General features: G+C 46.2%; 1 protein-coding gene and 1 pseudogene across 2 annotated transcripts in view; both read right to left on the bottom strand.

Annotated features, from left to right (window-relative positions):
• LOC104676053 (zinc finger protein 813) overlaps positions 1-18,760 on the bottom strand; it is a 28,456-nt gene that overhangs the window by 9,136 nt on the left and 560 nt on the right. Inside the window, exon 2 of one of the 2 annotated variants that reach the window (XM_030942064.1) lies at positions 2,665-2,752. In XM_030942064.1, coding sequence (XP_030797924.1) covers positions 2,665-2,679 — 15 coding nt within the window. In that variant the 5' untranslated portion in view covers positions 2,680-2,752. Of the gene's footprint in view, positions 1-2,664; positions 2,753-18,760 lie in introns of those variants that run through there. The other variant, XM_030942065.1, reaches the window with a different exon arrangement.
• On the bottom strand, positions 2,721-7,753 carry LOC115900696 (annotated as a pseudogene).

Here is an 18,760-nt window from a genome sequence, read left to right as displayed (position 1 = left end):
CAGCAGAATCAAATATCAAAGTAAAATATTTACTGGAACACAAAGAAGAAAAAACAGACCCTGGGGTCTACTTGAGAGTGGAGGGTGGGAAGCAGAAAAAATAAATACTGGGGTTGGATGCAGAGGCTCATGTCTGTAATCCCAGCACTTTGGGAGGCCGAGGCGGGTGGATCACTTGAGGTCAGGAGTTCAAGATCAGCCTGGCCAACATGGTGAAGCTCTGTCTCTACTAAAAATACAAAAACTAGCAAGGCGTGGTAGCAGGCTCCTGTAATTTCAGCTACTCGGGAGGCTGAGGCAGGAGAATCGCTTGAAGCCGGGAGGCGGAGGTCACAGTGAGCTGAGATCATGCCATTAATAACTCCAGCCTAGGCAATAAGAGCAAAACTCAGTCTCAAAAAAATTAATTAATTAAAAATAACTATTGGGTACGGGGCTTCACACCAGAGTGATGAAATAATCTGTACAATGAACCCCGATGACACTAGTTTACCTGTGTAACAAACCTTCACACGTAGCCCCAAACCTAAAGTGAAAACATAAATATAAAAACTTTTTTTCTCTTTTTTTTTTTTTTTTTTTTTTTTTTTTTTTTTTTTTTTGAGACGGAGTCTCGCTCTGTCACCCAGGCTGGAGTGCTGTGGCCGGATCTCAGCTCACTGCAAGCTCCGCCTCCCGGGTTCAGGCCATTCTCCTGTCTCAGCCTCCCCGAGTAGCTGGGACTACAGGCGCCGCCACGTCGCCCGGCTAGTTTTTTTGTAGTTTTTAGTAGAGACGGGGTTTCACCGTGTTAGCCAGGATGGTCTCGATCTCCTGACCTCGTGATCCGCCCGTCTCGGCCTCCCAAAGTGCTGGGATTACAGGCTTGAGCCACCGCGCCCGGCCTTTTTCTCTTTTTTTGAGACGGAGTCTTCTCTGTGCCCAGGCTGGAGTGCAGTGCCACAATCTCAGCTCACTGCAACCTCTGCTTCCCAGGTTCAAGCGATTCTCCTGCCTCAGCTTCCTGAGTAGCTAGGATTACAGGCATGTGCCACCACACCCGGCTAATTTTTGTAAAAAAGTATTTTTTTTTTAATTTACTGCAAAATTTTTTTCTAAGTCTCATAACGATGCAGAAATACACGTGTACAAGACTAGCTCTGACACCTGGCACAGAACTGACAGTAGCGGCTCCCCAGTGAGGCTGGAAGGAAGGTGGAGGACGTGACAGGGAACAGAGATGCCTATGGCCAAGGGTCTAAGCTGCAGCTTTGCTTGGAGTTTTACCACTAAATATATTCATCACGTGATGTTTAAATATAAAAATATGTATTTAATAATAATTGGTGGGGCTGGGCACAGTGGCTCATGCCTGTAATCTTAGCACTCTGGGAGGCTGAGGTGGGCAGATCACCTGAGGTCAGGAGTTTGAGACCAGCCTGGCCAACATGGTGACACCCGTCACTAATAAAAATACAACAGGCCGGGCGCGGTGGCTCAAGCCTGTAATCCCAGCACTTTGGGAGGCCGAGACAGGCGGATCACAAGGTCAGGAGATCGAGACCATCCTGGCTAACACGGTGAAACCCCGTCTCTACTAAAAAATACAAAAAACTAGCCGGGTGAGGTGGCGGGCGCCTATAGTCCCAGCTACTCAGGAGGCTGAGGCAGGAGAATGGCGTAAACCCGGGAGGCGGAGCTTGCAGTGAGCTGAGATCTGGCCACTGCACTTCAGCCTGGGTGACAGAGCGAGACTCCGCCTCAAAAAAAAAAAAACAAAAACAAAAACACAAAATTAGCTGGGCATGGTGACACGTGCCTATAATCCCAGCTAATTGGGAGGCTGAGGCAGGAGAATCTCTTGAACCCGGAAGGTGGAGGTTGCCATGAGCCAAGATCATGCCACTGCACTTCAGCCTGGGTGACAGAGCAAGACTACATATATTTAAAATATAATAATATCATCACAATATAATAATAATAATACAAGTTATAACCATGTTTAATGAAAACATCTGTTTCACAAGCCTCTCCACAGTAACACCACAGACTCCATGAGCTTAATGCACTCAGAATGGTTTAATGAATCTCCTGTTATTATTTAGGTAGATTTCCTGTTCTTAATGATGGAATAAAACACCTTGTATCATTCATGTCTTGTGTATGAACTTTCCATTCTAATTAGTAAGATTTTTGGAGTCAGAAACACAGTAACTCACTCAATTACCTCAAAATCTAGTATAAAATCAGGCAGAAAATATTTTCCCCTTATTGGTCTCCTTTTCTAGAATTTACCATGTATGTTGTGCACATGAATACGTGACTTCCATTGGCAGCTGCTCTACTCCTGGTCCACAGAGAGCTGACAGTGCATCCAGATGTGGCCCCTGAACAATCCCTGCTGCCCAACAGCACTGACACCACGGGACCCTCACCCCGTCTCCATCCATGTCTGGTGTGAGCCCTTCCCAGGCCCATGCCCAGTGCCGCCTCTTCCCAAGTTCATGTCACTGGGTCATAAGAGATGGAATCTAAGTGAGATGAGAGGGACTGAGGGAAGGCACCGGTGAATGTGAGCAAACCTGTCAGGCAGGACACTTCAGACTCAGAGAAGATTCCCAACTCCAAGGCCCAGCGTTTCTGAAAGGAAGGAGACAGAACAATCCACCGAGAATATCATCTCACCTGAGGAAGAGCCATCCCTGACTCCTTTGCTTTCCTCTTCTTCTTCCAAGTTTCTTCCTCATGTACCAAGAGTCTTTAGAAGTCAGTCCTGAATGTTAAAAATATGTTGCTGATTGCTCAGAATCAAGACACCCCGTCCCTGTAACACAACGACACATACAAAGGAGACCTCACCCTGGGAAATATGGTCCCCTCTGCTGCCCACCACACCAGGGACAATAAACTCTTACAGGAAAACTCCTGCTCCACTTCTGGAGAAGTCCACACATGCACTGCAGCAGTGGGGAGCTGGGTTGGAATGAGCTCCCCTTCAGGGCACAGACCAGACCTGACCAAACCCCATGCAGGTGCTGGGTGTGGTGGTTCACACCTATCATCCCAGCACTCTGGGAGGCCGAAGTGCGTAGATCTCTTGAGCTCAGGAGTTTGAGACCAGCCTGGGCAACGTGGTGAAACCCCATCTCTACCAAAAATACTAAAATTTAGCCAGGCATGGTTGTGCTCATCTGTGTCTGTGGTCCCAGCTATTTAGGAGGCTGAGGTGTGAGGATCGCTTGAGCTCAGGAGTTCAAGACCACTCTGGCCAACATGGTGAAACCCTGTCTCTACTAAAAATACAAAAATTGAGCCAGGCACAGTGGCTTATGCCTGTAATACTAGCACTCTGGAAGGCCAAGGAAGGTGGATTACTTGAGATCAGAAGTCAGAGATCAGCCTGGCTAACGTGGTGAAACCCCATCTGTACTAAAAATACAAAAAGTAACTGGGCTTGGTGGGTGTCCATAATCCCAGCTACTCAGGAGGCTGAGGCAGGAGAATCACTTCAACCCAGGAGGTGGTGGTTGCGGTGAGCCAAGATCATGCCACTGCACTTCAGCCCGGGTGACAGTGTGAGACTCAAAAATAAAATGAAATAAAATAAAAATAAAAAATAGGGCCGGGCACGGTGGCTCAAGCGGTGGCTCAAGCCTGTAATCCCAGCACTTTGGGAGGCCGAGACCGGCGGATCCCGAGGTCAGGAGATCGAGACCATCCTGGCGAACACGGTGAAACCCCGTCTCTACTAAAAAATACAAAAAACTAGCTGGGTGAGGTGGCAGGCGCCTGTAGTCCCAGCTACTCGGGAGGCTGAGGCAGGAGAATGGCGTGAACCTGGGAGGCGGAGCTTGCAGTGAGCTGAGATCCGGCCACTGCACTCCAGCCTGGGCGACAGAGCGAGACTCCGTCTCAAAAAAATAAATAAATAAATAAAAATAAAAATAAAAAAAAATAAAAAATAAAAAATAATTAGCTGGGTGTGGTGGCACACACCTGCAATCTCAGCTACATGGGTTGCTGAGGCATAAGAATCACTTGAACCCATTAAACAGAGGTCACAGTGAGCCAAGATCATCAGACTGCACTCACAGCCTGGGCAATACAGTGAGATCCTGTCTCAAAAAAAAACAAAAACAAAAAAAAACAAAAAAAGCGTTTCTGATGTGACTGATGCAGAGATAATAAAACCTGAGTAACGTGATAGAGACTGAAGGGCAAAGGGAACTCCAGATGGGGGTGGGAGGGCATGGGAGACAGCTCTGAGCCTAGACCTGAACGAGGAGGAAAGGGACAGTGCCGTGGTCATTTAGGGACACAGGGTAAGAGCAGGGACAATGACCTGAGACAGGAAGGGTTTCAGAGTTTGGGAAAAGAGAAAAGCAAATGTGACCGGGGCAGAGGGAGTCAGGGGAGGAGGGCAAGCTCCCAGCAGGCGGCTGGACACTGGCAGGGGCCCTGGACACAGGGCTGTGGAGCCAGAGTGAGGAGCTGGGCTTTTGTCCTGGGGAACACAGGAAGCTGGTGGAGGGTTCCCTGCCAAGGACTAACATGACTGCTTTAGATTTCGCTGTGATATCCTAACACAGAGAAAGGCCCCGATGATGGTCTCTATGTTTGAGTCTATACCTCTGTTTCTTCCATTCTTTTGCGTTTATTTGTCATTTTTAGGGTACTGCATCCCATTAAAAATTCTAATTACAATTGGACACTCCCCTCTCCCAGAAGAAAAGCCACACCCAGACACACACTCTATTTTGCCAATCATTTCAGGGGCCAGGGTCACTCGCGATGAGCTTTTCTGGTCTAGCCCCTCATCTCCAAGTTGCAGGGAGGCTCCCTGGGCCTCAGAGAAAGAGAAATTTTCACCAAGCTACCCTGAGAAGGTCTGAGATGAGTGAGAAGGTGCCTGAATTCTTACATAGGGGCCTGTAAGGGCTAATGGGAAGGGCTGGTCTTTAACACCCCATCCTTGAAAGTTAGAGAAGCATCTTTCACATGCCTGGGCTAAAGAAACTTCTTTTGCAAGGTTCTGATGCCATTAATTCCTGACATTTAATTCTTCCTTACAAGAAAATCACACTTACAGTTATAAAATGCAGAAGCGTGAACACACAGCTATTGACCTTGAAAACTGTGAAAAGAATGTCAGCTGTAGAACTAAGACGTAAGCAAATTTTTTCAATGAAGAATACATGGGTGGCCAGGTGCAATGGATCATGCCTATAATCTCAGCACTGTGGGAGGTAGAGGCAGGTGGATTACCCAAGGTCAAGAGTTTGAGACAAGCCTGGCCAACATGGTGAAACCCTGTCTGTACTAAAAATCCAAAAATTTAGCCAGGTGTGGTGGCGGGTGCCTGTAATCCCAGGTACTTGGGAGGCTGAGGCAGGAGAATCACTTGAACCCAGGCGGCAGAGGTTGTAGTGAGCCTAGATCGCATCATTGCACTCTAGCCTGAACAACAAGAATGAAACACCATCTCAAAAAAAAAAAAAAAAAAAAAAAAAAATACATGGGTGCTTTTAGAATAGCATTCCATGTTGGGGAAAACCTGAGGCAAGGCTTGCTAGTCTGATATAATATAAAAAGAGTCTTGGAATGTGCTGGGGTCCAGGGTTAAAACCCCTTGTGGCCTTTGGAACACCAAGCTCTGTGCCAAAGGGTGGAAGGTTGCCCTGCTGCACCACAATCTAAGCCCAGGGCATAAAATGCCTCATGGCTTGGATGGAATCCAGGGCTCAGGGCATAAAACCCCTTGTGGCCTCTGGAATGTGCCCAGACTTGCTGGTTCCTTGCTTCTACCACTCCCAGGCTCATAAAACGATTATATCTTAAACTAGAAGAACATGTTCCCCATGATCTCAAGTACATGTTCCATATAAATGCTAAACCACACACCTATAGATCATGTGCTTGATGCACCACTTCCTTTCAACCCCCCCAGTCGCACCACCTGCTTCTTTGTTTGACCACCAATAACTAGTGTGGGCTTCCAGAGCTTGGGTCTTTTGCAGCCTCCATACTAGCGTTGGCCCCCTGGACCCACCTTATGCATCCTTAACTTGTCTTTTCTCATTCCTTTGACTCCACCGGACTTCGTAGCCCCCGCGGCCTGGTGTTGGGTCTGGCCACCCCAACAGTTCCATGCCAATCCAGCCCATCTTTCAACATGAGTCCAGAAGGGACCAGAGGGCCTTGAGGGAAGCATGCACTTAATAGCTCACACTCAAGATGTTCACAGACGACATAAGGAAAGAAAACTGAAAAATAGACTAACTGGTTAAACTGCATTTTGACGTTAAGGTAAAAGGTCACCGACATCATTACCAGGTACACACTGACACAATCAACCTTCTGTATGAGGTACCAAAGATTTCCAATAAATAATGAAGACTGGAAAGCATACAGACCTTGATCTCAACCGGACGCAACTAGTTTCAAACAGAAACTATTTTGAAATTGTTTTTTAAAAAATCTAACAAATTCTGGGGTCAACAGGAAAATAACTGGAAAATGTACAGAAAAAAAATGATGTGAGCTGATTATAGGATGTGACAAAGGAGTCTTCCAGAAGTGATTATTTATTTTTTTTAATCACAACATGCTTTTTACAGACATTATGCATTATGCTCACATTCCCTTAAATGTTGTTTCCAAAGGTTCTTAGTCTGTAGCCCAGCTGGAATCTCCGGGAAGAGGCAGAGGAAGTTTGGCGAAAAAGACACAGGGGAGGAGGGGGCGGTGCAAAGAGAAAGCAGCCTTCCAGTTAAAGATCAGCCCTCAGGTAAAGGTCAGCTTCGGGCAGGCTGGCCTCAGGCGGAGTCAGGGTCAGAGGGAGGAGCAACAGCAGGGGGGGAATGGCGTATTCTACATCTCATTCAGGTCAAGCAGAGTCTGGTCCCGCATCCTTTGCGTACAGAGGTGTTCCTCTTTGGTGCATTTCACTTTATCTTCCAAGTCCTCAATTGTCTTTTTGAGCTTGGCTACTGATCTGTCATCAAACTCAGCACAGGTCTCTGCCTCCTTGAGATTATCAGTAAGAATCTTCACCTCTTCCTCACATTTGTCTTCTTTTTGAGAGTACTTTTCTTCAGCTGCACTCAACACTTCAGGTTCTGGTCCATCAGTCTGATCTGCTCATCCATCTCTCGGCAACAGGACTCAGCCAGCTCAGCTTGTTCTTCTGTGCCTTCCATGTCTCCTTCAATGATCACCAACTTATGAGTCACCTCTTCATGCTTCCTATCTGCCTCTTCTGCAATGTGCTTAGCTTCTTTGAGTTGGATTTCCTGGAGTTCCATCTTTTCTTCAATTTTTAAGGCCTGGTTTTCAATAACCTTTATACCTCTTTCATTCTCATCAGCAGCTTTTTCCACCTCTTCCAGCTTTTGCAGGGCAGTGGCCAGGTGATCCTTAGCACAGTCCAGCTTCTCTTCAATCAGCTGGATCCTACCATTCAAGGAAGCCACCTCAGCCTCAGCCTGTTACTGGGCCCACCTTTCTCCCTTACCTTCTCTCTGGAGGCGCTCAGCTCGCTCCTCTGCATCATCCACCTGCTGCTGCAGAACCTGGATCTTGCGCTTCACTGCCTCAATGGTGGAGACCCCAGCCATGGTGCCCACCCAGCTACGCGTGTGCTCCGGTTCCTGCCTCCTCCATTTGGCATTGCAGCCTCCTCTCCCATGATTATGTATTAAAAGAGAAATTTTAAAAACTAAGATTTATCTCAGCCGGGTGTGGTCGCTCACGTCTGTAATCCCAGCACTTTGGGGGGCTGAGGTGAGTGGATCACCTGAGGTCAGGAGCTCGAGGCCAGCCTGGCCAACATGGTGAAACCCCATCTCTGCTAAAAGTACAAAAATTAGCTGATTGTAGTGGTACGGGCCTGTAGTCCCACACACTCGGGAGGTTGAGGCAAAAGAATCGCTTGAAGCCAGGAGGCGGAGTTTGCAGTGAACTGAGATCATGCCACTACACTCCAGCCTGGGTGACTGCGCAAGATTCTGCCAAAAAAAAAAAAAAGAGTAAAGAAAGAAATGAAGAGGAAACAAAGAAAATAAAGTAAATCTATTACACATGAGAACAAATGGACTTTTGATGTCCCTTTTGTTTTTTATTTTATTTTCTATTTGCTTGTTTGCTTTTGTGAGATGAAGACTTGCTCTGCCACCCAGGCTGCAGTGCACTAGCACAATTTCGGCTCATTGCAGCCTCTACCTCCCAGGTTTAAGTGATTCTTGTGCCTTAGCCTCCTCAGTAACTGTGACGACAGGTGCACACCAGCACACCTTTTTGTAATTTTAGTAGAGACTGGGTTTCACCATGTTGGCCAAGCTGGTCTTGAACTCCTGACCTTAGGTGACCCACTCACCTCTGTCTCTCAAAGTGCTGGGGTTACTGGCAGGAGCCACCATGTTTTGATGTCCCTTGTAAAAAGTTCTATGTAGGCCAGGTGCGGTGGCTCAGGTCTGTAATCCCAGTACTTTGGGAGGCGAAGGCAGGAAGATCCTTTGAGCTCAGGATTTTGAGACCAGCCTGGGAAACATAGTGAAATCCATTTCTACAGAAAAAAAAAATTGAAAACTTGCCCGACTTGGTGGCTCATGTCTGTGGTCCCAGCTACTCAGGAAGCTGAGGTAGGAGGATCGCTTGAGCCCAGGAGGTCGAGGCTGCAGTTAGAAGAGATCACGCTGCACTTCATCCTGGGCGATAGAGCCAGGCCCTGTCCCAAAATATTAATTATTAATTAATTTAATGTTAATTAATTGCATAATTATTACATAACAATTGTATTATATAATTATTACATAACAATTGTATTATGTAATTATTACATAATAATTGTATTATAATTATAATTATAATAACAGAAACGGATTTTTTCCCCCACATCACTGCACCACTTCCTACCCCACCCTGCGAAAAGGGAATAGAGTAATTCACAACTGAGTAAGTCACTGCCCTCTGGCTGAATAGGGATTCCAAGTGGAAGCTGACCTCTATGCCAAGATTTATAGAATGTACATGCCTTATAGATAGGGATTTTAAAATTCTCAATCTCATCTGTATAATTTAAACAGATTTTAAGTTATTAGATTATATACAGAGAAGTCAACATGTCACAGGTAATCATATGCAATGAACTCACCCACTCATCTGAACCCAAAGTCCCCCATCCCTTTATTCTTTTGAGACAGGGTCTCGCTCTGTTGACCAGGCTGGAATGCAGTGGCATGATCTCAGCTGACAGCAGCCTAGACTTCCTAGGCTCAAGTGATCCTCCTGCCTCGGCCTCCAGAGTAGTTGGGAGTACAGGGTGCACCATCATGCCTAGTTAAATTTATTTGTTTATTTATTTTTGGCCGAGACGGGGGGGGGTCTCACTATGTCGCCCAGGCTGGTCTCGAACTCCTAGACTCAAGCAATCCCCTTGCCCCAGTCTCTGAAAATGGTGGGATTACAGGAGTGAGCCACTGCACCCAGCCCCTTTTTCAGGCACCAACGCAACCTCACACTCAAGAAGAAGAAAAATTATTATTTCAGTTAGTTAAAGAAATTCCTGGAGTACAGGCTGAGGATAACCCACCTGGGTTAGCTGTAAATCATGCACCAGTAGCAGAATTAAAACTAGGAGCAACTCCCGTTTGGGTTCATCAGTACCCAGTTCCCCAAAAGTCCATACAGGGCATCTGCAAACATTTAGAACGGCTCTATAGACATAAGATTTTAGTCCAATGCCAGTCACCTTAGAACACCCCACTTTTGCCAGTTCAGAAGCCATTGCCAGGGCCAGGGTCTAATGAATATAGGCCGGTACAAGATTTGCATGCTGTAAACCAGACCACGGTAACTATCCATCCAGTGGTACCTAACCCGTACACTTTGACTGGACTTATTCCAGCAAGAGCTAGTTTACAGTCTTAGACTTAAAGGATGCTTTCTTTTGTATCTGTCTGGCAGCAGTTAGTCAGCCAATGATTTCATAAGACAAAGAAGTGTCACAGCTCACCTGGACTAGACTTCTACAAAGGTTTAAAAACTTTCCCACCATCTTTTTTTTTTTTCTTTTGAGATGGAGTCTTGCTCTGTCACCCAGGCTGGAGTGCAGTGGTGCGATCTCAGCTCACTGCAACCTCTGCCCCCCGGGTTCAAGCAATTCTCCCACCTCAGCCTCCCGAGTAGCTAGGATTGCAGGTGCCAGCCACACCAGGCCAGTTATTGTATTTTTAGTAGAGACGGGGTTTCACCATCTCGGCCAGTCTGGTCTTGGACTTCTGACCTTATGATCCACCCGCTTCGGCCGCCCAAAGTGTTGGGATTACTGGTGTGAGCCACCATGTCCAGTCCTCTCCCACAATCTTTAGAGAAACATTAGCCTCAGACCTCATGGCCTATACCCCACCAAGTAACAACTGCGCCTTGCTGCAGTCTGTAGATGAGCTTCGTTTGCCGGCCCCAACCTCAGAGGGCTGTTATCGGGGAACCCAGGATCTCCTCCATCTCCTATAGAAAGCAAGTTACAAAATATCAAAAAGGAAAGCCCAAATTTGCCATGAAGAGGTTACATATCTAGGTTTCATAGCGAGCCACGAGGAACACTGGCTTGGCTATGAGAGGAAGCAAGCCGTTTGCGCGCTTCCGACCCTGACCACCCTACATCAAATAGGAATTTGCAGAGACAGCAAGATTCTGCCACATCTGGATTCCAAAGTTTCCACTGATGGCTAATATGATTGTTAATATGAAGCCACAAAAGGAGGAGAAAAGGAGACCTTCCTTTGAAAAACTAATCAAGAAATAGCCTTCAAACAGATCAAGGAAGCTTTAACCCAGGCCCCAGCCTTGACACCACCAGACATAACTAAGTCTTTCTCTCTATATGTTCATGAATGAGAAAGAATGACTACAGAGGCTCTGACTCAACGTACAGGATCATGGCACCGCCCAGCGGCATATTTCTCCAAACAACCAGACTCCGTGCTGTTAAGATGGCCTCTTTGCCTTAAGGCATTAGCTGCCACCATCTTGTTAACACAAGAAGATAGCAAATTCACTCTAGGACAGCAACTAAGCGTCCAGGTGCCACATTCAGTCATAACTGTGATGGATCAAAGAAGGCATCATTAGTTATCAAACCCGAGGACGACGCGGTACCAAGGGCTTCTATGTGAAAACCGTCACACAACTTTAGAACAGTAAACACCCTAAACCCCGCAACTCCGCTCCCAGTCAAACCGGGAGCTCCCCGTATGACTGTGTTGAAACAGTAGGTGAGGTATTCCCCAGTGAGAAAGATCTTACAGACAGACCTCTCCGAGACCCAGATGTCAAGTACTTCACAGGTGGAGGCAGTTCTGTGCTAGAAGACGTTCGACATGCCAGGTATGCAGTGGTAACACTAGACTCAGTAGTAGAGGTTCAGCCTCTGTCTACTGGAACATCAGCTCAAAAGGCAGAATTAAAAACCCCAACAAGAGCACTGTTGCTAGAAAAGACAAGAAAGTCAATTTTTTTTTTTTTTTTTTTTTTGAGACGGAGTCTCGCTCTGTCGCCCAGGCTGGAGTGCAGTGGCCAGATCTCAGCTCACTGCAAGCTCCGCCTCCCGGGTTCACGCCATTCTCCTGCCTCAGCCTCCCGAGTAGCTGGGACTACAGGCGCCCGCCAGGTCGCCCGGCTAGTTTTTTGTATTTTTAGTAGAGACGGGGTTTCACCGTGTTAGCCAGGATGGTCTCGATCTCCTGACCTCGTGATCCGCCCGTCTCGGCCTCCCAAAGTGCTGGGAGTACAGGCTTGAGCCACCGCGCCCGGCCAAGAAAGTCAATATTTACACTAATTCTCAGTATGCTTTTACTACACTGCATGTACATGGAACTATATATTAAGAGAAAGAGGAAACAGCTAGAGGATTAATTAACAGCTAGAGAAAACAAGTAAAGTACAAAGAAGAGATTCTACGGTTCTTAGAGGTGTATAGGCTGCAGAAAAAGGAGCTGTAATGCACTGCAGAGGGCACCAAAAGGCAAGGACGCCAGAAGCCAAAGGAAACAGAAAGGCAGACAGAGAGGCAAAGCGGGCAGCAACGATCATGCCACATTTTAAAGAGGAAGTCTTAGCTATGCCTCTCCTCCCAAACCTCCTTTGCAAGAAGGTCCAAGTTATACTCCAAATCAAAGAGCCTGGTTTGCCCAAGAAGACAAAATATATATTAAAAGAAGGTAGTAAATTACCTTTGATAGGAGACTAGCCATTCCAAAGATGTTAGCTCCTAAGTTTGTGAAGCAAATCATCAGAAACTCATATAAGAAAAACAGCATTTGAAACGTTATGAAAGTGCCATTCCTTTTTTTTTTTATTTTTTTTTATTTTGAGACGGAGTCTCGCTCCATCACCCAGGCTGGAGTGCAGTGGCGCAATCTTGACACACTGCAACCTCTGCTTCCTGGGTTCAAGCGTTTCTTCTGCCTCAGCCTCCCTAGTAGCTGGTATTACAGGCGCCTGCCACCACAACCGGCAATTTTTTTTTCTTTTTCAGTAGAGACCGGGTGTTAACATGTTGGTCACACTGGCCTTGAACTCCGGACCTCGTAATCCACCCACCCTGGCCTCCCAAAGTGGTAGGATTACAGGCGTAAGCCACTGCGCCTGGCCACGAAAGTGCCATTTCTATGTGCCATGGCTCTGTGCTGTCATTTGAGCCGTTTGTAAACAATGCTTAACCTGTGCTCAGAATAACCTGTGACAGGGGCCCACTTGGCCCCCAAGAATTCAGGAAGTAGGAGCCAGGCCTTGTGAAAACTTGGTTATAAACTTTACCAAACTGCTCCATGCCAGAGGCTATGGGCATATGCTAGTGCTTATTTGCACCTTTTCAAGGTAGGTTAAGGCTTTCCCCATCAGGAGAGAAAAAGCAGAAGAAGTGACTAAAATACTGATAAAAGACATTATCCCCAGGTTTGGACTGCCTCTAACTTTAAAGTCAGACAATGGGCTGGCATTTGTAGCTGAAATAGTGCAAGATTTAACAAGACTGCTAAAAATAAAATAGAAGTTATGCCTAGCCTATTGGCCAGAAAGTTCAAGAAAAGTAAAATGTATGAACTGGACACTAAGCTGCTACTGAAGAAATCTTGCCAAGAAACTCATCTGAGATAAGATCAGGTGTTTCCTATGGTCGTCCTCTGAGTCAGGTGCACCCCCACCAAACAAACTAGGTATTCACCCTATGAAAGTTTGTTCAGTCGGCCTCCTCCAATCATAAGTCAAATTAAAAGTGATCTCCAAGAACTAGAGGAATTAACTTTAAGAAAGCAAATGCAGGCTTTAAGAATACCCATGCAAAAAGTCCATAACTGAATACGAAAAAGAATGCCCATAAGTCTGACAGATCCAGTATACCCCTTTAAACCTGGAGACTCTGTTTATGCTAAAAAGTAGAATCCCGCTTCTCTAGGACCCTATAGGATGGGCCCTATACTGTAATCTCATCCACACCCACTGCTGTTAAACTTGCAGGAATCGTGCCTTAGATCCACCACAGTCAGCTGAAACCAGCAGCTCAGGACAAGTGGACCAGCCAGCAAGACCCAGATCATCCAACTCGGCTGATTCTGAGAAGAGACCAAGCTGCTGCTGAGGACGACAGCCCTGCTCTGGTCACTCCGGAGGCTGACCAGTCTATGCATGGCTGAAGCTGGAGGGAACAAGCGCTGCTCTAGTCACACATTGGAAGCTGACTAGTCTTCTACGCACAGCCAAAGCTTGAGGACTCATCATGTAAGTAAATGTGGTTAGAAATCTTAAGACTAGTAGTTTTCCTTGTAACACTACCTGTTTTATTCTTGTTCTGTCGTTGTGCTCAACCTCCTCCCCCAGGCAAGGCCCTCTTCTGTCCTTGCTGCATATGAATATGCTGTCCATTGTTTTGCTGTTGTTACTCCCCTTAACCATGTTAGAAGAAGCACCTATAGAAACGTGTCCCCACTGTACACATACTACCTGCTCAGGGAAGAGGATAACTAAGACTCTATTGTTCCATAGTTATTAGGAGTGTATAAGCCCTTGCTTAAAAACTTGTACTTATAAAGGCCAGGCACGGGGGCTCGTGCCTGTAATTCCAGCACTTTGGGAGGCCGAGGCGGGTGGATCACCTGAGGCTGGGAGTTCGAGACCAGCCTCACTAACACAGAGAAACCCCATCTCGAATAAAAAGACAAAATTACCCAGGCACGGTGGTGCATGCCTGTAATCACAGCTATTCAGGAGGATGAGGCAGGAGAATCGCTTGAATGCAGGAGGTGGAGGTTGTGGTGAGCCATGATCATGCCATTGCACTCCATCCTGGGCAACAAGAGTGAAACTTCATCTCAAAAAAAAAAAAAAAAAAAAAAGACTTGTACCTATAATCAGACCATCTACTCAGTTTGTGACCCAGGAAATAACCAACCTTATGTATGTTATAACCCCAAATTTTCACTTGGTGAATAGTTTAAAATTTATGCAAGGTCAAAAGAAAGTCCCCTCTTAAACCAAACCAAGGTCCCTCCCTTTTACCGATGGCCAGCAGCAGGCCTAGACTCACCCGTCTGTGGTAACCTACCTGTACAAAGATACTATAGAAATGACTACAAATACGTATGCGTGCCACCTTGTCCCCCTGGGACCCAGAAAAAGATGGTGAGTATTGCATATCGCGGCACCCCAGCACACAACAAAGGCCAATTATGCTTACCGAAATGCCGGCAAAACCAGATTGTGAAACAAAAACCTGTCGTCCTGTAAACTGCACCATTCTAAAGCCAGACTTACCCATGCGCACTGCGGGTTACCCCACACATGTCTCCACACACCTACCCAGCAACCTACCGATACGTTATCAAAAAGGAACCCGGACCAGCAACAATTCCGAGTCTTTAAATCATTCCATAAGCACGTAGACCAGAAGTTACCAGAGCCTCCTCCTTTAGCTCAAAACCTGTTTGCTCGGGTAGTGAAAACATTGCCAGCAGCTTAAGCGTTTCCTCATGTTACGTTTGTAGAAGGACTAACATAGGAGACCAGTGGCCTTAAGATGCAAAAGTGTTCATGTCACAAGATAATTTAACTCTAACTGACTCTTCCCCCAAACCGATGCCCACAAGTTCAAGCACCTCGCTCTTAAAAACTTCCATTATCAGGAGATACTGTGCTGTTTGCTAAGGAAAAGCTTTAACGGACTCAGTAGAAGAATTCACTTGTTTACAACAGCAATACTATAATAAAACACTAAAGAAAACTTCGTGGCAAGGCAAAGATGACTCCAGATCACCTCATCCAAATCCATTCTCCCGTTTCTCTTCCCTAAACCACACCTAGTATCAGCTTGAAGCTCCCAATACCTGGCAAGCACCCTCCGGTCTCTATTAGATCTGTGGGCCGTGTGCCTGCCACCAGCTGCCAGGAAAGTGGACAAGGGCTTGTGTACTTGAAACAATTAGACCATCTTTCTTCTCACTCCCACTGCAACAGGGAGAAACTTGAAGGTATGCTGTGTACAATAACATTAAAGAAAAAAACAAAAGGGATATAGACATAAGAAAAGACATAAAGATAGAAGATTAGAAAGATACAGATTGGCCCCTGAAAGACTAATTCAGTACTCTAGGCCAGCTACCTGGGCACAAGGTAAGTCATAAAGCTACCGCACCCCAATTTACACGCTAACTGCATCACAAAATTGCAAGCAGCACTTGAAATCATCACTAATGAAACAGAAAATGCATTAGACTTACTGACCCAGCAAGTCATGAAAATGAGAAATGCCATCTACTAAAACAGATTAACTTTAGACTACCTCCTAGCCCAGGAAGGAGGAGTATGTAGAAAGTTTAATCTAATTGCTGCCCGGAAATCGATGACAATAGGAAGGCTATTAGAGAAATAACTGCCAGAATGAAAAAAATTAGCCCATGTTCCAGTCCACACTTAGACAAAGTAGGCTCCTGAGTCCCTCTTTAGAGGCTGGTTTTCCTCCTTCAGTAGGTTCAAAACCTTAATAGAAGTAGTTCTAGCCATACTAAGAATTTGTTTAATGCTCCCTTGCCTCTTACCTCTCCTTGTTAAGAACATTCAATCAACGATAGAAGCAATTGTAACCAGGCAGACTACGACTCAACTAATAGCTCTATGTGAATATCAGCCTGTGCCTAAAGAAGAAAACCTGTTCTTTCATGAGGAATCCAGTAAGTGATGCTTTCTATTAAAATCTTGTTTATAAAAAGCACCAAAGGGAGAAAACTGAGGCAGAAATTTAAAAAATAAATATGCAGTCATTCACTCCAGGAAAAGTAACAGGCAAGGCAAGTGTTAAAAAGAAAAGAACCAGTTTTCCTCTGCCTAGCAAGCTCACTTCAAGGACAGTTATAACACAACGCTGTTTGAGAAGTCTAAGCCAAAGGAACGGGCTCCAGACACCTCCCCTTTAGAACAAGAGTGAAAAAAGAAAGAAAGAACGAAGGAACAAATGTGTGTATTTAGCTGTTCTTGTTTTCTTTCAATGCAGCTACAAGGCCACCAGCTATGCAAGGCCACAAGTTATGCTATGCTACAGATTACATGACCTATCACTATATGATTAACTGCTTTTATTTTGCATCTATAAGCCTGCTTATAAAACCCCACTCTGTCTTTGTTGAAATGCTCAGCTTTTTAGATGTAAATCCACTGAGCCGGTGCGTACCTTAAATAAACATCCTCCTTTCTCCCCCATATCAGTCTCTCTAGTCCTCAGTTTGCCACAACACCATCTCTGTGCCTCCTCTGCTCTCCCCGTTAAATTATCTCTTCCCTTTATACCCCTCGTCCCCACTGTCTGGCAGCCTAGATCCCCAGGTGTCCTCCCTGCTGTGGTTCTCCCTCTGTTCTCCTTGCCACCAGCACCACTCTGCTCCATCTGCCCTGGCTCCAAATCCCTCCTCCTCTCCCTCACTCTGATGAGCCTCCCTCTTTGCTGTCCCTCTCCCTACCTTGCTGTCCTTCATCTGTCTGTCCTTCTTTTTTTTTTTTTTTTTTTGAGACAGAGTCTCGCTCTGTCACCCACGCTGGAGTGCAGTGGCATGCTCTAGGCTCACTGCAATCTCTGCCTCCTGGGTTCAAGCAATTCTCCTGCCTCAGCCTCCCCAAGTAACTGGGATTACAGGCACCCGCCACCACATCTGGCTAATTTTTGTATTTTTAGTAGAGACAAGGTTGCCCAGGTTGGTCTCAAACTCCTGACCTCAAGTGATCCACCTGCCTCAGCCCTCCAAAGTGCTGGGATTACAGGTGTGAGCCACCGCGCCCGGCCATCTGTCTGTCCTTCTAGCTTTTCTCTGCATTTCTTCAGTTGCTTTTCTCCTCCTGCTTTATTATTATTATTATTTTTCACTTTTGCTATCTCTTGGCAAATCCCTAACCCATTCTCCACTTTGCCATCTCAGTCTTTCTCATTCTTTTCTGTCTCAGGTTTTCTACTGGTCTCTGTCTGTCTCCTGATCCCTTTGGCCCACACAATCACAGGAGAGTTTGGAGTAAGATGCCTGCATACCAGGGGAGCGCATTTTCAAGGGGCTGGAGCTGGGCAGGGAAGAACAAACACCCTGTGTCACAGGATGTGGGGAAAAGAAATAGAGGTCAAATTGTTACTGTGTCTATGTAGAAAAGGAAGACATAAGAAACTCCATTTTGATCTGTACTAAGAAAAATTGTTTCTGCTTTGAGATGCTGTTAACCTGTAACTTTAGACCCAACCCTGTGCTCACAGAAACATGTGCTGTATTGAATCAAAGTTTAATGGATTTAGGGCTGTGCAGGATGTGCCTTGTTAACCGTATGTCTGCAGGCAGTATGGCTGGTAAAAGTCACCGCCATTCTCCATTCTCGATTAACCAGGAACACAATGCACTGCGGAAAGCCTCTGCCCAAGAAAGCCTGGGTATTGTCCAAGGTTTCCCCCCACTGAGACAGCCTGAGATATGGCCTCATGGGAAAGGAAAAATCTTACCATCCCCCAGCCTGACACCCATAACGGGTCTTTGCTGAGGAGGATTAGTGAAAGAGGGAGCCTCTTTGCAGCTGTGATAAGAGGAAGGCTTCTGTCTCCTGCTCGTCCCTGGGATTGGAATGTCTCGGTGTAAAGCTGACCATTCCCATTCCTTCTATTTTCAGATAGGAGAAAACCGCCCTGTTTTGGATATGTACACTGATCTCCTCTGTCCTACAATGTGGTTAAAGACATGTTTCCCCCACTAAGTGTCATGAATTCCGAAATGGCTCTGCTCCAAAAGATCTGGAATCCTTTGTGTTAAGTGTTGCACACAAAAAATGGAGGTGAGATATGCTGGCAGCAATACTGCTCTGTTGCTCCTTGCTACACTGAGATGTTTGGGTAAAGAGAAACATAAAGCTAGCCTGCGTGCACATCCGGGCACAGTACCTTTCCTTGAACTTATTCATGATACAGATTCCTTTGCTCACATGCTTCCCTGCTGACCTTCTCCCCACCTGTTGCCCTGATACACACCCCTAGCTAAGATAGTAAAAATAATGATCAATAAATACTTAGGGAACTCAGAGGCTGGCACCGGTGCGGGTCCTCCCTATACTGAGCGCCGGTCCCCTGGGCCCACTTTCTCTATATTTTGTCTCTGTGTCTTACTTCTTTTCTCAGGCTCTCGTCCCACCTGACGAGAAATACCCACAAGTGTGGAAGGGCTGGCCCCCTTTAACAGGACAGGCCCTGGCCACCTCCCCAATGTGCGCTCAG

This window comes from Rhinopithecus roxellana, chromosome 12 (assembly GCF_007565055.1).
Source record: "Rhinopithecus roxellana isolate Shanxi Qingling chromosome 12, ASM756505v1, whole genome shotgun sequence".
Classification (NCBI taxonomy): domain Eukaryota; kingdom Metazoa; phylum Chordata; class Mammalia; order Primates; family Cercopithecidae; genus Rhinopithecus; species Rhinopithecus roxellana.
Note: the sequence above shows the minus strand (reverse complement) of the source record. Positions and strands in the feature narration are given on the sequence as shown.